The sequence below is a fragment of the Carya illinoinensis genome, chromosome 13, assembly GCF_018687715.1.
Source record: "Carya illinoinensis cultivar Pawnee chromosome 13, C.illinoinensisPawnee_v1, whole genome shotgun sequence".
Classification (NCBI taxonomy): Eukaryota; Viridiplantae; Streptophyta; class Magnoliopsida; order Fagales; family Juglandaceae; genus Carya; species Carya illinoinensis.
Genome location: NC_056764.1, coordinates 29,769,534 through 29,791,101, shown reverse-complemented (window position 1 = coordinate 29,791,101; position 21,568 = coordinate 29,769,534). Strand labels below are relative to the sequence as shown.

General features: G+C 33.9%; 3 protein-coding genes across 10 annotated transcripts; 1 reads left to right on the top strand and 2 right to left on the bottom strand.

The window, feature by feature from the left end:
- Nucleotides 1–7,664: 7,664 nt before the first annotated feature.
- LOC122291125 (protein FAR-RED ELONGATED HYPOCOTYL 3-like) lies at nucleotides 7,665–8,817 on the bottom strand. Its single transcript, XM_043098771.1, has 3 exons — nucleotides 8,176–8,817; nucleotides 8,012–8,101; nucleotides 7,665–7,721 (listed from the first exon to the last, which is right to left on the bottom strand). The coding sequence occupies exons 1-3, from the start codon at nucleotides 8,815–8,817 to the stop codon at nucleotides 7,665–7,667; spliced, it is 789 nt and encodes a 262-aa protein (XP_042954705.1).
- Nucleotides 8,818–8,922: 105 nt separating this feature from the next.
- On the bottom strand, nucleotides 8,923–10,349 carry LOC122291123 (protein FAR1-RELATED SEQUENCE 4-like). The gene is made up of 2 exons (XM_043098770.1): nucleotides 9,813–10,349; nucleotides 8,923–9,429 (listed from the first exon to the last, which is right to left on the bottom strand). The coding sequence occupies exons 1-2, from the start codon at nucleotides 10,347–10,349 to the stop codon at nucleotides 8,923–8,925; spliced, it is 1,044 nt and encodes a 347-aa protein (XP_042954704.1).
- A 2,932-nt stretch (nucleotides 10,350–13,281) lies between these two features.
- LOC122292489 (pentatricopeptide repeat-containing protein At5g01110) lies at nucleotides 13,282–17,554 on the top strand. 8 transcript variants are annotated; one of them, XR_006236939.1, is made up of 4 exons: nucleotides 13,282–13,505; nucleotides 13,694–16,426; nucleotides 16,534–16,615; nucleotides 17,225–17,554. XR_006236939.1 is itself a non-coding variant. In XM_043100871.1 (2 exons), the coding sequence occupies exon 2, from the start codon at nucleotides 14,093–14,095 to the stop codon at nucleotides 16,352–16,354; it is 2,262 nt and encodes a 753-aa protein (XP_042956805.1). In that variant the 5' UTR covers nucleotides 13,282–13,505; nucleotides 13,694–14,092; the 3' UTR covers nucleotides 16,355–17,554. The 8 variants fall into 8 exon arrangements, 1 of the variants encoding a protein (XP_042956805.1); XR_006236937.1 differs by having other exon boundaries at nucleotides 16,708–17,554; XR_006236935.1 differs by having other exon boundaries at nucleotides 16,696–17,554.
- The last annotated feature ends 4,014 nt before the right edge of the window (nucleotides 17,555–21,568 follow it).

Genomic DNA, 21,568 nt, shown 5'->3' with positions numbered 1-21,568 from the left:
AAGTTGGAAAAGAAATTCTATTAAAGGTAGTGATCTAAGTTATTCCCACCTACTGTATGGGAATTTTTAAGTTTCCTAAAGCAATATTGCATGAGATCAACATATTAATGAAGGCCTATTGGTGGGGGAAGAAAGATGAAGAAAAAAGAATTCAATGGATCTCTTGAAACTAGATGGGGAAAGTAAATCTATAAGGGGACTTTGATTTTGTGACTTTGAGAGCTTCAACTTAGCTATGTTAGCCAAGCCTTTGGTAAGACTTTACTTTGGTAAGACTTTGAGAGGTTAGTGTAATTCCCTAATTCTACCAAGTATTACTTTGGTAAGACTTTCCACCAAGAAAAGCTAGGGAGGAATCCATCTTTCCTGTGGAGAAGTTTTATGGCAACCAAACCTCTCTTGGAAGAGGGTTTAATATGGAGAGTTGTTAATGATGAATCTATCAGAATTTGGATTGATAAATGGTCTTCTAATTTCACTTTTTTTTTTTTTTTCAAAATCCAAAGTGGTGCCACTCAATTACAGGAAGAAGACAAAGTTGCAATGCTGATTGATAAGGACATAAGGAAGTGGAATATGCAAATCCTCGATGAAGTCTTCTCAAGCAGTGAAGTTGAAGGGATTTGCAAGATACCTATTTGTCCATGTGGGAGTGAGGATAAGCTAATATGGAGATGTACCAAGAATGATTTTTTTTTTTTCTTTTGTTCTGTCAAAAGTGCTTATCACCTTCAAGTAGAGCTAGTAGAGAGGTCAAAGGGCCAATCATCAAATAGCCATAACAAAGAGGAGAATTGGTTGTGGGGATTGGGAGTTCTTAATGCTGAAAAACTATTCATATGGAATGCTTGTAAGAATGGTTTACCTAACAAACTCAAGTTTTTCTAAAGGAGATTAGTGGATAACCCAATGTGTCCTATTTGTGATCAGGAGCTTGAGACTATTGAGCATGTTCCTTGGACATATGCATCAACTAGGGATGTTTGGAGCGAGTGTTCTAAGAAGTTACAAAAGACTTCCATTACCAACTAGAGCTTCAAAGACATTGCATTCTTTGCTTATTAATCTAGAGCTTCAAAGACATTGCATTCTTTGCTTATTAATCTAGATTGAGGGGATATGGAGGAATTTATAGTGGTAACTTGGAGACTATGAAAAAGGAGAAATGACTTTGTCTTCTAAACATAATTTACCCACCCAAAAGCGCTCATGAATAAGGTGACTCAAAGATTGCTAAATCTCAAAACCTTGAATCAAAGGCTTTCTAATTAGACATCCAATACATCTTTAACCATTACCTCATGGGGACTCCTCCAAGAATAGCCCTATTGAGAATGATAGATCTTTATATCCAGATCCTTATTTAGCATAAGCCTATGTTGTTGTCCATGCCACCTTCTTTAGTCTCAAGTTGGGGCTACAAAATATAATTCTTGAAGTAAATGCTTTACTGGTTGTTAAAGCTATCAATGGTTCTAAAAACAATTGGAATAGCAAAGAAATGCTCATTTCAGATATCGAGAATACTCTTGCAAAGTTTCCTAAGTGGTTTGTTAATCATGTTAATAGGGAAGCCAATAAGTAGCGCATGCTCTGAGCAAAAGTGCACTATCTGCTGTAGATTCTATTATTGATAAGGAGTACATTCCCTCTTGTATTCATTCTCTCTTGTAGAGAGGTTTATCAATAAAGTTTATTTGATCTCAAAAAAAGTAAATGATTGGATAAAAAATTGAAACATAATTTTTTTTTTTTTAAGATTAAAATATGTTTAGATTGAGATTATAATTTTTTGAAAAAATCTGGTTGTAAACGATTATGAGAATCAATATGCATACCCGTCCAACGTGATTGGTTAGAAAGTTAGACTTTAATGAAAATTGTGTTAATTTGAATTTTAAATATGAAAGCAGCAGCATCGGTACACAGATCGATACACAAATTTACTTGTATGTAGTAAAACTCTAATTTTTTTTAGTAACGCTACAAACTGTATTCTTGTCACATTTTCATACCATTATGTAAAATGTAACATTTTTATCACTTTTGAATTATCTTTAATTTATTTAAAAAAAAAAACAAAAGTTTATGAACAAGGTAATCTTGTTACTATGAAATAAGTGTATGATAACGGTGAACTTACAAAATTTTCTATATTGGAGTTGTCAGATTTAGATCTAGCCAAAAATTAAGAAGTAATGATATATCTACGACTCTTTTAAAATTATTTTATAACTCATTTTCAAATAATTAATAAAATCATGCTACTCTATTAAAAATAAATTTTAATATTACAAAATTACCCTTTATTTTATGTAAAATTTTGAAATAATTGTGAAATAATTATAAAAGTATCATTTTCTAAAGGAAAGGTGTTATTGCAAGCGCACAACGGACCAATCGAGCACCAATTGCTTACATGGATTAAATGAAATATAGTGTTTTATCTGAAGCGGGAAGACAGAAATTTAACTCAACCATTCGTGTAGCCTTTTTGGTTTCCCTCTTTTCATTTGCACTTGTCTCAGCTTTCCCCTCCCCCTCCCCCCCCCCCCCCCCCCCCGCGTCTAAAACTCCTCATCGAGATCTTCTCCTCTATCAATCTCCCCCCACACTCATTTTGACGTTGCAAGACTCCTTGGCTTCTTCTTCATTTTGCTTATTGTATTTCATGAACTCTGCGGTGTAGATTTTTAGAGTTTGAGAAACCCTAAATCGAGATTAATAGCTCTCTCTCTTTCTCTCTCTCTCTCTCTCTCTCTCTCTCTCTCTCTCTCTCTCTCTCTCTCTCTCTCTCTCAGTTATTTGATCTATTTTTTTATTTGATGAATTTTAGAAGCCCTTAATCTGTACAAAGATTTTTTTTTAGGGTTTCTATGAGAAAATTAATTCATTGAGTTATGTATAGTCCTTTAATTTTGAGACCTATAATAATTTTGGTTTTGATGTCTTGTTTGGCTGCTGAGAAAGTGGAAAAGAATATAAAGCCTATTTGAATTTTTTTTAGATGTAAAAATAGACTTTTTCTTCAAGTATGTTACGTTGATTAATTTTTTTTAAGAATATCTTTTATTAAACCAATTTGTGTGTTTAGATTATTTTGTTGAAGACCTTTGAATCGAAGGTCTCCTAATGTGAAACCATCAAAATCTCCTCCCCCATTGAAATGGTTTCCCCTATCTGAAGGCTATCCTCCCCCATCTGAAAGTTGAAAATCACTAACCCTAACCCCTCCCCTCATGTGAAGAGTGAAATCACTAATCTAACCCGTCGCACTCCCTAAACCATATCTATAAGTTTTGATTATTTGGATATTCTACTTCTTTGAATTAGCTTTCTACATTGTGTCGATGCTAAAGGGTTTTAATTGGTTCTAGAATAATTATTTTAGATATGTGAAATTGATGTGTAAAATTGTACACCCGTGGAATTTTGGCATGCATTAAAGTGCAGAAACACTCGTGAAATTTCACTATACAAAGAGTAAAGTAGGTAATACTTCCCTTTAAATTCATAGGAATGTGATGTTGGCTGCATCCACTGCTCATCTATTTTTGTTTTCCTCAATTTTTTTTTTTATTTTTTCACCTAGCTATGTATTTAATATGTAAGGATTCCAACCTTAAACTTCCACCACTCATATTATAATATAAGTTGATCAGCTTGAAAACTCATATAAAGTGATCTTTTGAGCTAATGTTATGATAAACCAAATAGTTAAGTATATGCCATTTTAACATTTAATATATTCCATTTGATCTCCAGGCTCTCTCATGATTATTAATAAATTATACATTAAAGTAAAATTATTTAATATAGCTAATATTATTGTACGTAATCTATCCTTAGTTTTGACCCGACCATGAACTCAAGTAACATTTAACTCTGCAAGTGAACCTAGCTTCTCAGGTATCGTAAAATGATGTGTATACTTCTAGAACATGCAAGTGATATTGTACATTTTTTATTGAAAAAGCAACTAGGTAATTGCTAGCTAGCCCCTTATCTGCAACAATAAAAGCAATTTTGCCACTTGATTGCATTAACATGGATATACATATATGCATGCTTTCATGGAATAGTTAGCTGATGTGCTCCATTTTTTATTATAAAATATTTTGTTCTGCTTTTATAATTTGTTTTACACTACATAAACATATATGTCTAACAAAATTGAAGATCTTACCAATAAAGAAGCACACACTTTCTAAATAAGTTTGGTATTCTTTTAATTTGGCCGATTAAACTATTTGAGATATGGGTGGAGACATATATATATATATATAAATATATATATATATATATATATATATATGATCTAATCTGCATTGCAAGATATTCTTTCCTGACCAATGATGCATTAATCTCGATTTGTCTTGTACAGTTTTGTTCATTGACTGAAAATACTACAATTATGTGAATCGAAAGATATGCGTCACATGAAATTGGTTGGGCTAGGTCTATTATTTATGGATAAGAATAAATTTTTGTTTCTATTTTTATTCATGACATTAAGACTCTTATTGCCCTGAACGTATGCAAAAAGTCCATGTATGATCTTCCTCTTGTAATAGAAGTAGTGGTGCAGTACCAACTTGGTTGATTAATTAATGTTATCACCATTGTGTCAACTTGGTTTAACTTCATGATTTCTCTATTTTCCACTAACACTGCCCTAATCTTAACTAAGTTGGTCTACCTCTCTTCTCTAAAAAAATACTTCTAAACCCGAACATAAACTAAAAATAAAAAACACTTTTTTTTTAGCAATAGTATACTCCATCGTAGATTGGGAAAATGTTGCATGGAGAAAAGGTATCGAGTGAAGATTCTTCTTCTTTACTTGTTAATCATACTTTGAGAACCAATCTAATGTGCATTTGTGGGTCACCCGCTTCACTTAGAACATCCAATACACCAAGAAATACAGGTCGATCATTCTTTAGGTGTTCAAAACAAAGTTTTAAAAATTGTTCCGTTTCGGCCGGAATGGTAGAAATTTTTCGTGCCGGAATAGTAATCGAAATGGGATAGGTATCTATTCCGTTTCAGGTCAAATTCCGGCCGTTCCGGTCAAATTTCGACCTTTCCGATCAATTCCGGACAGATTCCGATATTCCAGCCGGAATAGTAATTCCGGTCCGAAATTAAAATTCAAATTAAAAAAAATAAAAAATAGCTCTCTTGTAAATAAGTTGAAAAATAATGGATAAAATTGTACTTTTAAAATTCAAATACTCTTTTCCGTGTACTAGAAGTATTGTTACTTTTAATAATATGTATATTCTTTAATTTTTTCCTTTATTTTTGTGTCTTAACTCAAGTTTGTGATTTTTTTCAATATATATTTATTTTATAAATATTTAATTATTCCATATATATACACATATACATGATACATACTTACATATATATGTATTTATTTTATTAATTGTTAGTTTATATATACATATAAATATTTATATATAATATATAATTAATTTTGAAACGGTACACCGAAACGTACTGGTACCGAAATATTCCGTTCCAGTGCCTCAACCAGAATAGTCTCCGAAACGGATTTCAAAACTTTGGTTCAAAGTACAATTCTCAAGTAAACAAAATTTTACATCCTTTGAATTGCATTTGGGTTTGAGTCAAAATTTTGATATTTTCCTATGCATTTCGTTTATTTGTTTATACAGGGGTTACTACACTGCAACTATTTCAAATGGGCAGATAGCGATAACAGCCAGAAAAGAGAAAAAGAACTTGTAAAAATAGAAATTAAGATGTTAAAGAATGAGAAAGAGCTTTAGAAAACACAAGTAGAGGTTCAACAAATAGTGAAAGAGGTTCGAAGAAGAGAGGAATAGGTTCAAACAAGAGATGAAGAGGTTCAAAAAAGAGAGAGGAAAATTGTCAAGAGGGACTTGGGAGTCCAGCGTCAATGCACAAATATAAGGCTCTATTGTATAATTTGTATATTACTTTATTTGTACTTCTCACGATCACAATGAATATCCACTAATCAACAAACTTAGTGTATAAAGCTGAACACTTGTGAATTTCTGCTTTAGACTAGTAGTTATGGAAATACCTACAATATTTTTAGAAAAAATATATATTTTGTATTTTGGAACACATGGGATAGTGAATGTTTGAAAAAGTAGGCAATTGACTTTACCTGAATTGGAAACTGCTGATTGTGTTCTTCAAGAAGAATATGTTGCAGCTAATTTAGATTGTGTATTTGGAAAGTGTGACAGTCTTGTGAAGATAGTCTAGCTGCAATGATCAGGTGCTTAACCAGTTATGTGGTACTAATTACCCACCAATTATCATGCCCAATTTATGAATAAATGAACGTCAATGATCAGGTGCTCAATGGGTAATAATATGTATTATGAAATGTGCTTATTATTAACAACCTATTTTTGTTATTTAGTGCATAGGTAAAGAAATGGTGCTCAGATCTTCTCTTTAGTGGAAAATCTTACAGTTGAAAAGTAACTCCAAAATAAGAACCACGAATTATCTTCAATATCACGTGTATTGCTTAGTGTTAGATTTATCAACTCATGCACTTAGAATCATTCGCATCTTTGGCCAAATAAATGCCTAATACAGAAGTAACCATTATGAAATAAAAGAAACTGCATTTCAAGTTAACAAGACCCAAATAAATAAAAAAACATGATCTTCAACATCACGTGTTTAGCTTATTGTTAGATTTATCATAACAGAGCACTCGTACTCATTGGCATCTTTGGCCAAATAAACGCCTAATACAAAAGTTACCATTATGAAATAAAAGAAAAAAATTACAAGTTAACAAGACCCAAATAAAATAAAATAAAAAATATTCTGGGTTGTTAGTGTGGCCATCACCCATTCAGGTACCTAAAATACCAGTTCAACATCCAGTTCAAACCTGTAGTACTTGAGAACAAACATTCACTCAAGCTACCCATCAAAAAATAATTACAACTTGGTAGCATATCGTCATAGTATTTGAGCAAATTTGTCAACAACTGATTGTTTTTCATCAAAAATAATAACAACCACTCAAGTTACCCATCAAAAAATAATTATAACTTGGTAGCATATCGTTGTAGTATTTGAGCAAATTTGTCAACAACTGGTTGTTTTTCATCAAAAAATAATAACAACCGCTCAAGTTAATTATCAAAAAATAATTACAATAGCTCAAGTTACCCTTCAAAAAATATATACAATAGCTGGTAGGATTTTGCTCGTTTGGCTTCATTAATTTGGGCAATGCATCATCAGGATATGATGGTTTACACCAAGCTGCTTGACTCCCTATCAATCTTCCTCTTACTCTTCCTATTTTTGTACAAAACTTCCATGAATCTACTCATTATAGAACTGAAATCAAAGCACACAAAATCAATTTAATATGCTCAATCGAACTCCCATAAATGAAGATCAAACTAGATTTACAAGCAAAACATGAATACACTTTCTTTTAGTACCCAATCCCAAGCTAACTGAAAATCCATAATTCTCTATTATCACGATTAATAATTACAAAAAACTAGATTAGCATGCATGTACACACCCCATAAAGTGAGATTTATTTTTTCCCATAACCAAGCAAAATTATAAATAATATCAGTGCATAAGCATTCCAGATACAAATCCCATAAAGTGACTTATTATCACGGTTGTGAGCCAGTCAAGCTATCCAATTGGGTTCCACCAACCCCAAGTTGCATCTGTGAACATGATATAATAGTTAAAAATCAAACCAATAGTTTGATAAAATAATTACGACAGTTAGAGAGTAGGACCAAATTAAAGGGAGTAGAAATTTTACACTTTCTTGAATCTCAATCATTGCAAAGTCTAACTCGGTGCACTAAAGTCCAACCCTTCAATAGTGTTTTGAGGCTACTAACAATATATAAGCAAAATATTAGATCAAAGTAACCCGTATAGCATAGAATTTTTCCTAACATTAAAAACACAATATAATTTGTGCGAGTATTAAAAACCTGTATGTAACCTGAACAGGAACACTTTGTTGTGTCCCAACATCTATTTGTCCAAATAAATTCCTACAAGTTCCAACAACTTTCCATTCTATTCCATGCAGCTACAAAGAAACAAAATATATGTAAATTAACCTCATATTACTCTTAACAAACACTTACACAATAATGAGTTTACCTGTTTACGTTTGCCCTTCTGAGTAGCCTTATTCGCCTTGGGTTTCACTCTCTCAATCATTGAATTTTTTCTGAGAGTTGGCAGTCTGCATTTTCCCCTCACTACAATGAGACTCAGTACTTTCTTAGAACTCCCAACTATCATTGTATCGGTAGTTGTAACTGCAACCTTTGAAATGGTTTGATGGGCCGGCTTGTTGGTGCGGTAGCCTAAGTTCATTGCATCTAACTTAGCTAGCATATCCTCAATATGTTCATCACATGAAGCTGCATTTGTGACTACTTGGTAGCATTTTTTGATGATACGTGAATATCTGCTCACTTCAGGCCTCTCATTAACTATGTCATAACTACTTCGTATAAGAGTGTATGTTCCTTTTATGTCTTTCCTCCATTGATCTAGTATGTACTTTTTTGGCATTGAATGGATTTTGTAAACTCTCATAATGCCTAATACATGTCTACACATTATCACTCTCATCTCAAACAAGGTACATGAACACTTCACTTCGTATTCGGCCTCATTAAAATACACTGTGTGGGTCACCTCCTTGATGAAATCATCAATATTCACTTCATCTTCTACATGGTACGTTGCAATTACACCATCTTTTCGGTGTAGAGTTGGAAGAGTTGCAAGCATCCCTATTACTTCTTTCTAAATTTCTCTAAATTTATTGTAAGTGTATATATCTTGAAAAATCTTCTCAAGTGGAGAGGGAGAGATGACGAGAATTGTAACTTTGAATTAGTAGAAGTCTGCCTCACTTTCATTCTCAATCTTCTTCTTCAATGCATTATTGAACTGATCGACAAACTCTTTTAAGTTTGTCTTAGCATGAACATACCCGTAAAAAAAAGCATTTATGCTCTCGCTTTGTTGGGTTGTACTCATTCCTGCCCATAAAACTTCTTTCATGAACACCAGTGCCCAATACGTACGCTCAGCGTATAAACTCTTCAACCAAGCATTCTTCTGCAAGTTGTACTTTGTAATTAACACTTCCCAAGACCCCTCAAACTCCTCTATTGTGTGAGAGTCATACACACAGTCACAGTTTAGCAATTGACTTTTCAACTCAGTTTTGTATGCACCATGTAAACCTAGCTTCTCAGGCAATTTTTTCAATATGTGCCATAAGCAAAATTTGTGTTGACTGTTTGGAAAGACGAGACTTATTGCATTATTCATGACTCTATCTTGATTTGTGATAATAGCCTTGGGAGCTTCACCATCCATATAGGTCAACCAAGTCTGAAATAACCATGTAAACATTTTTGTATCCTCACTAGAAATTAATCATGCCCCCAACAGAATTGATTGACCATGGTGGTTTATACCAACAAACAGTGCAAACGACATCCCATATTTGTTTGTCAAATATGTCGTGTCGAATGTGATGAAATTTCTAAAATATTTGTAGAATACCTTACTTCATGCATCCACTCAGAATACATTCTTCAACTGCCCGTAATCATCCATATCCATTAGTGAAAAGAACCCGTCATTCTTGTATTGCATCCTAACAAAATACTCACAGAGGGCTCCAGCGCCACCTTTCCTAAGTCTAAGGTGGCATGCCTTGTCAATATAATTACGACAATCTTTCTCATTGAATGACAAGTTTTCAAACCCACCTGCTTCTTGTACAAGAGAGGCAAAACTCTTGTGCCTTTCTTGTTCATTCTGATCCCAACCTGATCATTTATATCTAACACTCTCTTAACATACTCGCTTACTTCTCTATTGCAGTGAAAGAATCTTGACTTTTGTGGACTTAGGTAGTGATTATGGGAATTGTTAACACTTGACACCTTCAACACCCATTTTTCAAACATAACATTTATCATTTCCTTATAGTCTGTCTTTGATGTCGAATGTGGCCTAGCGACATTTGTCGTACGGTTTCGTGCCTTCTCACCACAAGCACAACCCAATGTGACATATTTAACGCTCTCATCCTCAAATCTATGACTCATTTGTGTCATTACTCTAAAACCACATTGTTGCTCATATCTTTTATAATAAGAAAGTAACTCATTTTCATATTTAAACACCATTCTCAACTTCGGCTCCTCAACAATATCTACCCCCTCAGTATGCATAGTATTTTGTAGCCTGGACTGATCGGCATCTTTGGGTTCAACAGTGTCATTAATAGAGGGTGTAGACATACTTTTTCCAGTAGAGTTGGGTGATATATTTTGAACTTCATCCACATGGCTTGAACTTGTCGAGTGTAAACCAATCGAAGAGTTAACTGATGAGTGAAAAGGGGGTTGTGGATTTCCTTTCAATTTACACCCACAAAATAAATTAAATTGATTACAAACATGGATAAAATAAGCACTGTACTTAACAAAGAAATTTATCACCTAACTAATCCATGTAAATGGGTTGGCATCAGGATGCTTCACAAATGGCGGTAACCATGCATGTGGCATTGGTGGATGAAAACCATGCATATAGTTTGACAAATCCGGATAAAATGGTATTAGTATCGCCTAACATATAAAATAGTAATGATTACAAAACAAAGATGTACTAATATCGTCCAAAAATATTTGAAGTAAGAGGCGATGATCCAAGTGGATAGAATGGTCTTGTGGCAACTACAGAACAAAACCAGTCATGATAATAGTTTAAAAGCTTAATATTACAACAGCTCAGGTTCCTACCTAGGACAGAGGATTTGTTGCTGGATCTGCTGTAGGAGGTGTAGAGGAATATGCATGTGCCTTCCCTTTCTCCATCTAGAGAATATTTTAAAACATTAAAAATCATCTTATATAAATTTATTCAAATGCAATAAAGTCTTATATAAATTTAAATATATTAAAAAGATGTAAAAAAGAAAAGATGTAAAAAATAGGCATATTATTTCACATATATAAGGACCCTATCAATTGTTGGTCAACTTTTACTATTGTCAATATTGGCATGAAGAATAAAAAAACAAGAACCCTACTCCTAGTGGATAAGTATCTTAAACTAAAAACTAAGACAGAATTACCTAGCTTCTCCAAATCATCAAGTCCTTGACAATAATTTGGACTACCAACTGTACTTTGAGATGTCATTCGGTCAAAATTATGTGCCTTTTCACTTGTTTTTAGCATTTCCTCGATCACATTGAACTTCTTTTGCCAATTCTCTTATATTGTATCCCAGTTGAAAACTGTTTTAAAGGTAGAGGCATAAATAGAACAAATCCCATGAAATATTAATGATATGTATCAATGGAAAAGTACTAAAAGAGAGGCAAGCATCATTTTCAAAGCAGAATCAATTACTTTTCGAGGAATGTGATTCAAATGCTTGCAAATTCTCTGGCAAATTTCATTGTCAGAGTAAAAGAGCGCTTACAATATTACACTCACCTCTGTCACAGTCAGGCCCTACTCATCCATGATTCCAGACTGAGCAGGTGATGAATATCCCACCTGAAAAATCAATTATATAACATTCTCAATTCAGTACTCAGCATATCTAACATCTAGGGACCCCATATTGAGAAGGCCACCACTGTCTTACTATCTTTTAGCACAGAAGACTTTCCATTCACGAATCTATAACCCAATCATTCAGCTGCAATCTTTTTTCTTTTAGTGAATAAACAGTATGTATATTTAGTGAATAAATATACATATTGCTGTTAGCATAAATTGCATTTTAATTATGTTCAGACATATTTTGTAGCACATACTATAGTAGAATCTTTGGTCATTAGAAGTAGATTTTTTGTGTTTTTGTCTCTATGTTTTGACTATATTCTTCATTTTATTTATTTTTTAGCTGATGAGTTTCACCCAAGGTAAGATTGTATTGGCATTAGAAGGAGGATACAATCTTGACTCTAGCAAATTCAGCACTTACATGTGTGGAAGTTTTGTTAACAGACAAATTTATTGCTGGATCATCAGAGGCCTACCCATTTGAGTCCAAATGGCATGTAATACAAGTGGTAAAATGATGCCAGGCACTTCTTTTCTTACTTTTATTTTTAGGGGAGTTACAAATGAGGACTTATTTGTTTCTAAGTTCTATGCTAGGATATCCAAACCTGAACAGTATCAATTTTCCTATTTTTTTCCTTTTATTTTTTAAATGTGGCATATATATCTGATATTTTTTTTAATTGAGGCAGATATAATCTATTTTACAGGTACGCCATGAGTTAAGTGACTTCTCTATTTATACTTGCAGATAAATTATCATCCAATCTAATTAGTCAAATTGTAGCTTCTATTCCTGTAATACTTCTCTTTTTAGTTGTGGACATAATTTAAATTCATAATTTCTGAACTACTTATAAGAGAAATCATGATATAATCTTTCAACTACTTACAAATAAAATTTGAACTAATTCATAAATCATGATAAAAATTATCTTCTATTCCAACGAGCCTGAGTCCCTCACTCAACAAGCCCGAGTCCCTCACTCTGGTCTCAATCTCTCCTACTTTTAGGAAACCAACCAACGCAACCTCAACCCCGCCTTCTTCGACTTATTTTCTCAATCCTTAGATATGTACATTATGTTTGGTTGTAAACGAAAATAAATAACACTTTTTAAGGTAAAGGAAAACACCATCTCGTTATACAAGAGCAAAAAAAATGGTGAAAAGTTACATGATTGTTTTCAAATAAACAAGAAAATTAAAAATGTGGAAGCCAATACCTTTTTAGGAAGACGATTTTTACATGTGAAAGTCGAATGCTAGGTGAGATTCTGAGACTATCATGTACTCTAATGGTAGAAAATGGACCGAAATAGAGATTAATAAGAGATAAAAATAGAGAAAGTGATACAAAAGTTGGTTGCCATATTGAAAATAGTGAAGGAGATCTATGAAATAAACTCGGACTGACATGGTTGGGACGACGTGATCATAGAGGTGCTCGTAGAGACTACAGTGGACGGGAGAGATGAAACAAAGCTTCTTAAGCACGTTTTGTATATTTTCTCTCTTTTTTTGTTTTTTATTTTTTACTTGTCATGTCGTTAATGGTCATATAGAAGAACTGTTTTCTAAAACTAATTGTATATGCGTTGTTGGAAAATCAGAAAATTCTATTTGCCTGGTTTTTAACACGCTGGCCATGCCTCCATGCTGAGCCTTGCTGGCAACATGTGAAATGACCAAAATGCTAATAATGTTGCATCTTCTCTACCCCGTGACGCAGCCTTCCTCAACGAACTTCTTCATTTCTCAAAACAGAACTCTGCTCTCACCCTCCATTCGACGGCGACTCCTTCAGCTTGCCGCAACCCATCACTCCAAGGCTAGGTCACTTGACGGCGAATTCTTCAGTCTGGAGAAATCTGGGTACAAATCTCCCTTTTGAATTTTATTTTCATACTTGTTGAGTAGTATTTGAACCACTTGATTTCCATAGATTTTGATTTGTGAGGGAATTTATTTCTCCATTTGTGAATTCTTGTATTTAGATTGAACTGAGATCATTTTATGTGAAATCGATCTTTGAACTCACTGCTGTTCTGTTGTATTGATAGACATTTGTGAACTCTTGGGAATTTATTTGCCTATTTCTGAACGTCGGTGGGCACACGAAATGCACAGCTTTGCTTCACGTCGGTGGGGAGTGAAATGCACAGCTTCGGTTTACATTTTCGTTGGCTGCTCTTAGGGCTTTTTCACTCGTCTGAAACAGAAGGAAGGAAAAATCTCGTGCATTTTTGGCTACTTGGTTGGGTATTATTTTTATTTCACTGAAGACATGTGTACAGGCTGGCCAGTGTGGCTAGGGAGATAAAATTCAATGTGCTCCGTAAAAAATCAGCTGTTGACCAAAAAAGAAAGGGTGGGGAATAACCACAAACAGCTGATCATCGTACCCCAGGCTGCGGTGGTTTTCCTGTCTTTGTTTGCAACTTTGCAGCAGTGATGAGCAAATGCAACCCAGGCAACTCTTCCACTTTCAAATGGCCACTCAACGGCTACTTTCCCCAAGACCCACTCTCAGAGTCCTCACATTCTTCTTCACAATACCACCATTCCACGACCAAGCTCATTCTAATGGACTTCACTCCCACTCTTCTCCACCAAACCCTGATCCTAACCACGGCCTCAGAGCCCTTCAAACCCAGGACCAACCAGATTCAATTCCTCCTCTAGCAGATTCTTTCTTGGTTGAGAAGATGCTGTTCTGTTTAAAACAAGGTAATTCCGATTCATTGCGCAATTATCTGTTTGTGTTAAACCCTTTACTTGTGGTTGAAGTTCTTTACCGGTGTCATGGAAATTTGCTTCTGAGTCAGAGATTCATTGACTTAGTTTTGTTGAATTGTCCAAATTTTAAGCATTCGTCGCAATCTTTGAGTGCAATGGTTCACGTTTTGGTAAGTAGCCGGAGGCTTTCGGATGCGCAGTCTTTGGTTCTTAGAATGGTACGGAAGAGTGGCGTATTGCGGGTTGAGGTTGTTGAATCGTTGGCTTTGGTGTGTGACCGATTGGGGTCCAATTCATCGGTTTTTGATTTGTTGATTAGGACCTATGTGCAGGCTAGGAAGTTAAGGGAAGGGTCTGAGGCATTTCGTTTGTTGAGAAGTAAAGGGTTTCATGTTTCTATCAATGCCTGCAATAGTCTTCTTGGTGGGCTTGTGAAGGTAGGGTGGGTTGATTTGGCATGGGAGGTATATGGGGAAGTTGTTAAGAGTGGTGTTGGTTTGAATGTTTATACACTAAATATTATGGTTAATGCATTATGTAAAGATGGGAAAATTGATAGTGTCGACGTGTTCTTGTCGGACATGAAAGAGAAGGGGGTTTTTCCAGATATTGTGACATATAATACACTAATCAATGCATATTGCCGTGAAGGGCTAATAGATGAAGCTTTTGAGGTAATGAACTCAATGTCGGATAAGGGGTTGAAACCAGGCCTTTTCACTTATAATGCTATCATAAATGGTTTATGTAAGAACAGAAAGTACGGAAGAGCAAAGGTAGTATTGGAGGAGATGTTGCATAACGGGTTGTGTCCTGATACTGCTACGTATAACACATTGCTTGTGGAGAGTTGCAGAAAGGATAATATTTCAGAATCTGAAGAGATTTTTAATGAAATGCTGCGTCGTGGTGTTGTTCCTGATTTAGTTAGCTTTAGTTCACTTATTGGGGTTTTTATGAGGAATGGGCATCTTGGTAAGGCATTGTTGCATTTCGGAAATATGAAGAAAGCTAGCTTGGTTCCAGATAGTGTCATCTATACGATTCTTATAGATGGGTATTGCAGAAATGGCACAATGTCAGAGGCATTAAAGATGCGGGATGAAATGCTTGAGCGGGGTTGTGTTATGGATGTGGTTACATACAACACCATTTTGAATGGGCTGTGCCGTGAGAAGATGCTAGCTGATGCAAATGAGCTGTTCAACGAGATGGTAGAAAGGGGTGTCTTTCCTGATTTCTACACTTTCACCACTCTCATTCATGGGTATTGCAAGGTTGGGAATATGACTAAAGCACTTGGCTTGTTTGAGACAATGATGCAGAGGAATCTCAAGCCTGACATAGTGACGTTCAATACATTAATTGATGGGTTTTGCAAATTAGGTGAAATGGAGAAAGCTGAGGAGTTATGGGATGATATGATCTCTAGAGGGATTTCTCCCAATCACATTTCCTATGGCATTCTCATTAATGGATTTTGTAGTATGGGGCATGTATCTGAGGCTTTCAGGTTGTGGGACGAGATGGTTGAAAAAGGTATCAAACCCTCTATAGTTACATGCAACACTGTTGTAAAGGGCTATTGCCGGTCAGGTAATGCATTGAAGGCAGATGACTTCTTGAGCAAGATGATGTCAAAAGGAGTTGTTCCTGATAGCATTACTTATAACACTCTTATCAATGGTTTCGTAAAAGAAGAGAATATGGACAAAGCTTTTGTTTTGATAAACAAGATGGAGAGACAAGGACTATTGCCTGACATTATTACATATAATGTAATTTTGAATGGGTTTTGTAGAGAAGGTAGAATGAAAGAGGCCGAACTGATATTGCAGAAGATGATTGAGAAAGGCATAAATCCTGATAGATCCACCTACACCTCATTGATAAATGGGCATGTGAACCAGGACAATCTGAAGGCGGCATTTCAGTTCCATGATGAAATGTTACAAAGGGGATATGTTCCAGATGATAAATTCTAACTATTTAGCTGTTTTAGTAGTGGCAAACTGTGTTCATTTGGCTGCGTGGCAGATTTATACTGAAGACTGAAGGTGGGATTCATTATCGTTTTTCATTCTTCATTCTTACATGCCATATAGAATGTTGAGCTATATAACTGAAGTCTTGTGATTGTCTTACTCTTCTGTTTGTGTAACAGTACAAGAAGTGCGCTCAAATAGTATAAGAAAGCAGAGATTGGAGTTCATGGAAATGACATAGTTTAATTGCTTGTGATTAAGGTGACACTACTTCTATCCTGGATAAGCCTTGTGATTAATTTGGACACGGGGTTTTGAATTGACGAAGTTTATACATTTAGTTTGTCCTATAGGGGACTTTGAATCAAGGAATCCTGGTCTAGAGACTTTAATGCCTCCGATTTGCACTGGGTCACAGCAAGGTCTTTCATGCCACATTCTGCATCACCATTCAGCACGTTTTAGACTTGACTTCGACTTTTGCATGGGTGTGATTTGTATATTAGCACCAATGCCTTAAGGTTTCTGAACTGCTCAAAGATATTGGAAAGCATGTTATCAGAACTGTTATGGGATGGGGGGCTGAGCAAAAACAAAGGAAGCTAGCACAGCCATTTCTTTATGATCTAAAGCTTAAGCACAGAGGTCTATAGTCAGGACCTTGACGTTCTGATCTACTCAATTAATCTCAACCCTAAACCGAACAAAATTTGACTGCTTGCGTGAAAACTTTGCGTCATCTTGCAACAATTTAATCCCCTACCAAAAAGGTTTGCCAGTGATGGTTTAAATATCTGCTGCAACCCTCCTCCTCCACTCTGATTTGGAACCAACTCGCAAAGATATATGAATGTGTGTAACATATCACAGGTGGGATGTTTGCTTCGGCCAGGGAGCGACAAGAGATGTGTTGGAACAGCCTGGGATTGTGGTCCATTAACAAGGAATCAAAGCTTTAGCAGGACTGTTCACACCGTTGGAAGCCTGTGATCATCTGAAATATGGGTTGCAGAAATTGTGCAACAACGTTGGCCCATGGGATTACATCATTAATTGGGCTTTGGTTGGAAAAGGCTTCACTGGGCAACCAGATTTTAAAGACATGAGATGTCCTTGGCTCGTCATCATTTTTCTTCTTAAGTCTAAATTTCTTTTGGATGATTCTTATATTTTTGGTTAGGACTTATATTCATCTCTCCATTTGTAAGCTTCTTTTTTTAACCCTAAAAAAAATCCCTCTATATGATGTATGAACCCGAAACACGGATTGAATTTGAATTAGTTTACTTTAAAATGAGAGAATAATCATAATAAAAAAAGGTAAAGTTGAATTGGTACTTTACAATATATTTTAATCCAAGTTGACAAATTATATATACATAGGTACGTGCAACACCTTGAGCTTTTCAACGTTAATCTCACATTTATCACAACATTGAAATTACAACTATATACCAACTTTAACCTAATACACAAATGTCTAATTTTCCTTACAAAAGACCGAATAGTTCGACGCTAGCGTATGTACGTATAAAAAGAAAAATAAATCGTATAATCATAATTTGACCTTCACTTAACGTTAATTTTATACATATACGTAGTTCGTCTATGTATAAAATTGATGGTGCGAGAGTTTCTAATAATATGCATGGATTTTATTAAAGTACATATTTAATGTTCTATTTATCTCTCTCTCAGGCCTAACTGGAATATCATTCAATTCTAGATTAGGCGAACTACGTACGAATATTAGAACTGATCAATTCATGGAAATATATATATATATATATATATATATATATATACAACGAATAAGGCTAGCTCTCCAACCCAGAACGTCGTTGGATTTCTACGGCTCTCCCAAGGATCACTACTATATACGTACGCCACGGCAAGGTTGAAATTGCAAAAACAAGATCACACAGATCATCATAGAGAATGCGATCGAGCTGCATGCATATGCATGGGATGCGTAGTTGTTATCACTTCAAATTGCTTCCCGTGACTGAATCAAACTCATGCATGCTTTTCTGATTACCATTCATATACGCACGATGAAAGTTAATTAGAGGAGAGGTAGCACATGATGTGATTTAATTAGATCAATGCTTGAAAAACTGGTCTGCATACGTCTCTATTAATTTTCTCTGATCATCAGCTAGCTAGCTAAAAGAATATATATCACATGGTCTTTTGGTCTGCAATCTTAAGAAAAAAGACAGACAGACAGACAGACGTGTAAACATTGCTAGCTACGTCCTAGAATATATATGCATGCATGTAACCATTATTGCAGGATAACTGTATGGTCTGAAAAATATGATGATGTAGGTGGAGATTAAGATCAAATGTCAATATTTCCCATCATGTCATTGATTTAAACATTATAAATAAATAAATAAATAAATAATAATTAAGAGCTAATTAAAACAGTAAGCTGGGATATGGAGATGCATGGCCATGGTCAATAAACTTGTGGGTATTAAGTACTGTTTGTTTGTGAGAATAGTCAAACTGCAATGCTAATGGCCGATTATTGACTTCATGATGCAGATATATTGAGGGTGAAACTAATCGATTCAAGGCATTAAAATAAAAATAAAAAATAAAACAAATGATAGCTCATCATGCACACAACATGAGATCCTGCATCGTCCTTAATGAGTAGGACAGACAATATTAATTATAGGGTAGAATATATCGAGATTTTTATAACGTACGTACCCTTTAGTCAAAGTTTTTGTTTGAATTCGTATATATCCATTCATATATGAATTTTAGGCAGTCATTGACTGGTCAAAAGACATGATATATATTTGGAACGTCCGTGATGCAGTTGTAATTGATGGCTGTACGTATCGATCACGTGCTCATCATCATCATCTCCTACCTTCTAATTGCAATCACAAACAAATTATAAGTACTCGATCATGTACAAAAGAACCGAAGAAAAAGACAAAAAAAAAAAAAAAGCATAATTCACAAAAATATTTCAAAAAAGTAAAGCTCATAAGCTGATCATGTTCTAAATATAATTTTAAAAAAATTTATAATCGTTGCACGACAACAAGATCGATACATATTTCTCATATTTTAAGGCTGTAATAATTTGCAAAACTATAGGCGGGCTCATCTACTTCTCATCATGTACGTATACATTGTTAAAATTCAATCTAAATTGAAACTACGTATTCAAATAGATCTATTACTATAGAAAAAACATCTTCTCTAATTAATTAGTTTGAATTAGTACTAGAGTAGTCAAATAACTTATTTTCTATTTTCCCTTCATTTGATATATATATACTACTTTTAGATTTACAGCAAGTATTCATGTATAATCCACTCATGACATCATAGGATCCTATGTTACGGTGGATTATTAGCATGTTTTCGAAATATTGTGAACGGCAAATTAATTAAGTGATGGCTGTGACTTTTGTTATTTAAAACAAAAAAAAAAGAGAAAGTGATGGCCGTGATAATGGAAATTATATATAGTGGATATTGCAAAATATATGCATGTACTGAAGAAATTCATACGCTTAATTCATCTTATAAAACCGGTTCAACAAAATAGGATTATTCATTATTTGTAAATATGTCCATGACCTTATCCACAGACAATCATGTGAGATTTATTCAATCGTCAACATGTACATGTGCTAGCTATATATACACGACTAATTCAAATTGTTCAATCGTTTTCATTATCCACATAGGACATCATGTGAATCGACACTTGATCGATCAGCAAGTTATTTACAAATACGTACCTTGCTTTTACAAAATCCTCCTTTATCCGTTGCATGAGGTTCGCACAACATTAATTAATTATACGTATCTCATTTTCTATTTCATCTATTGTTGTTCCAAATTAGTTTATACATTTTGTCTTTAAAGATCATAAGGAGACATATAATGAGATGAAATCCACATATTCCTTGGAAAAATCGATCGATTTAACTTTAATGATCTCCATGATTATATATATGTATCAGCTTATTTTAATTATGTTGTAATATTTGTTTTTCTCATGATATTCTTTCTTTCTTAACCTTTTTTTACTCTTTTAATTTAGAAATTAAGGATAATCGTTGTACATCATCATCTTGCTTGAGGATAAGAATTATATATGGTGACAACAATTATTATTTTTTAAAGTTGGATAATCATAAGCTATAGTCGCCCGATGATCTTTCTTTAATTTAATTTAACAAGGTTGAGTACATGCATCATATATATAAGAATTAAATTATGAATTTTGAAAGTATTTTCAATTAATGTAGAGCGCATTTCTCGCTGATCTCATGGAAAATGAAAACCACAGATTAACTAAAATTAGAATATCTTGCAATGGAAATCTTAAAAAAAAAAAAAAAAAAAAAATCAAACGTTAAGAACGTCATGATCATGAGTTTCGTCCCGATCATGATCAGTTAATAAGTCGTACAATTTCACGGCTCGAAATCAATTAATTAATTAGATGCAGTACTACATAAAAAATGGTCAATAATTCGGCTGTTAACTTTATATATATATATATATATATATATATATATCTAATAATTTTAAAAAAAAAGGCACGAATTAGTCTATAGCTAGCTAGCTAGCTCATGTTTTCATATATGACATTACCCAAAAGTATAACAAAGAAATAACCACTATAAAATATATATATATATATATATTAATATATGGGTCATATGTTTTATTTACTTTTTTCAAAATGATTACACAGCGGTTGCATAATTTATGGTTGTAAATATATTTTCTCAATAAATCAATGGACATAGCAGTATAGTATCATTATTTTCTAGGTACCTTTTTTCACTAATTAATCCACTATTAGGTTAATTATTATTTTTATACCCACAATAAACATATATATGTTGGCCATTATATACCTAATTAATTAACTACATGCATTAATAAGCAATATTCAAAGTCACAAGCTATATATATATATATAGAAAGAAACCTTTGGAAATTTATATCCAAATTAATGGTCATTTTACACAAGGAGATCAAATTCAATACTATAATAACAAATAACAAAAACCTAATTTAAAAAACTACTTGATGATCAAGCTACTACAATATATACACACACACAAAAACAGCTAGCCAGCTAATTTCTCTAAAGTAAGAAAGCCTTTAATCTCCTTATATTTAGGAACATATATATATATATATATATATATATATATATAT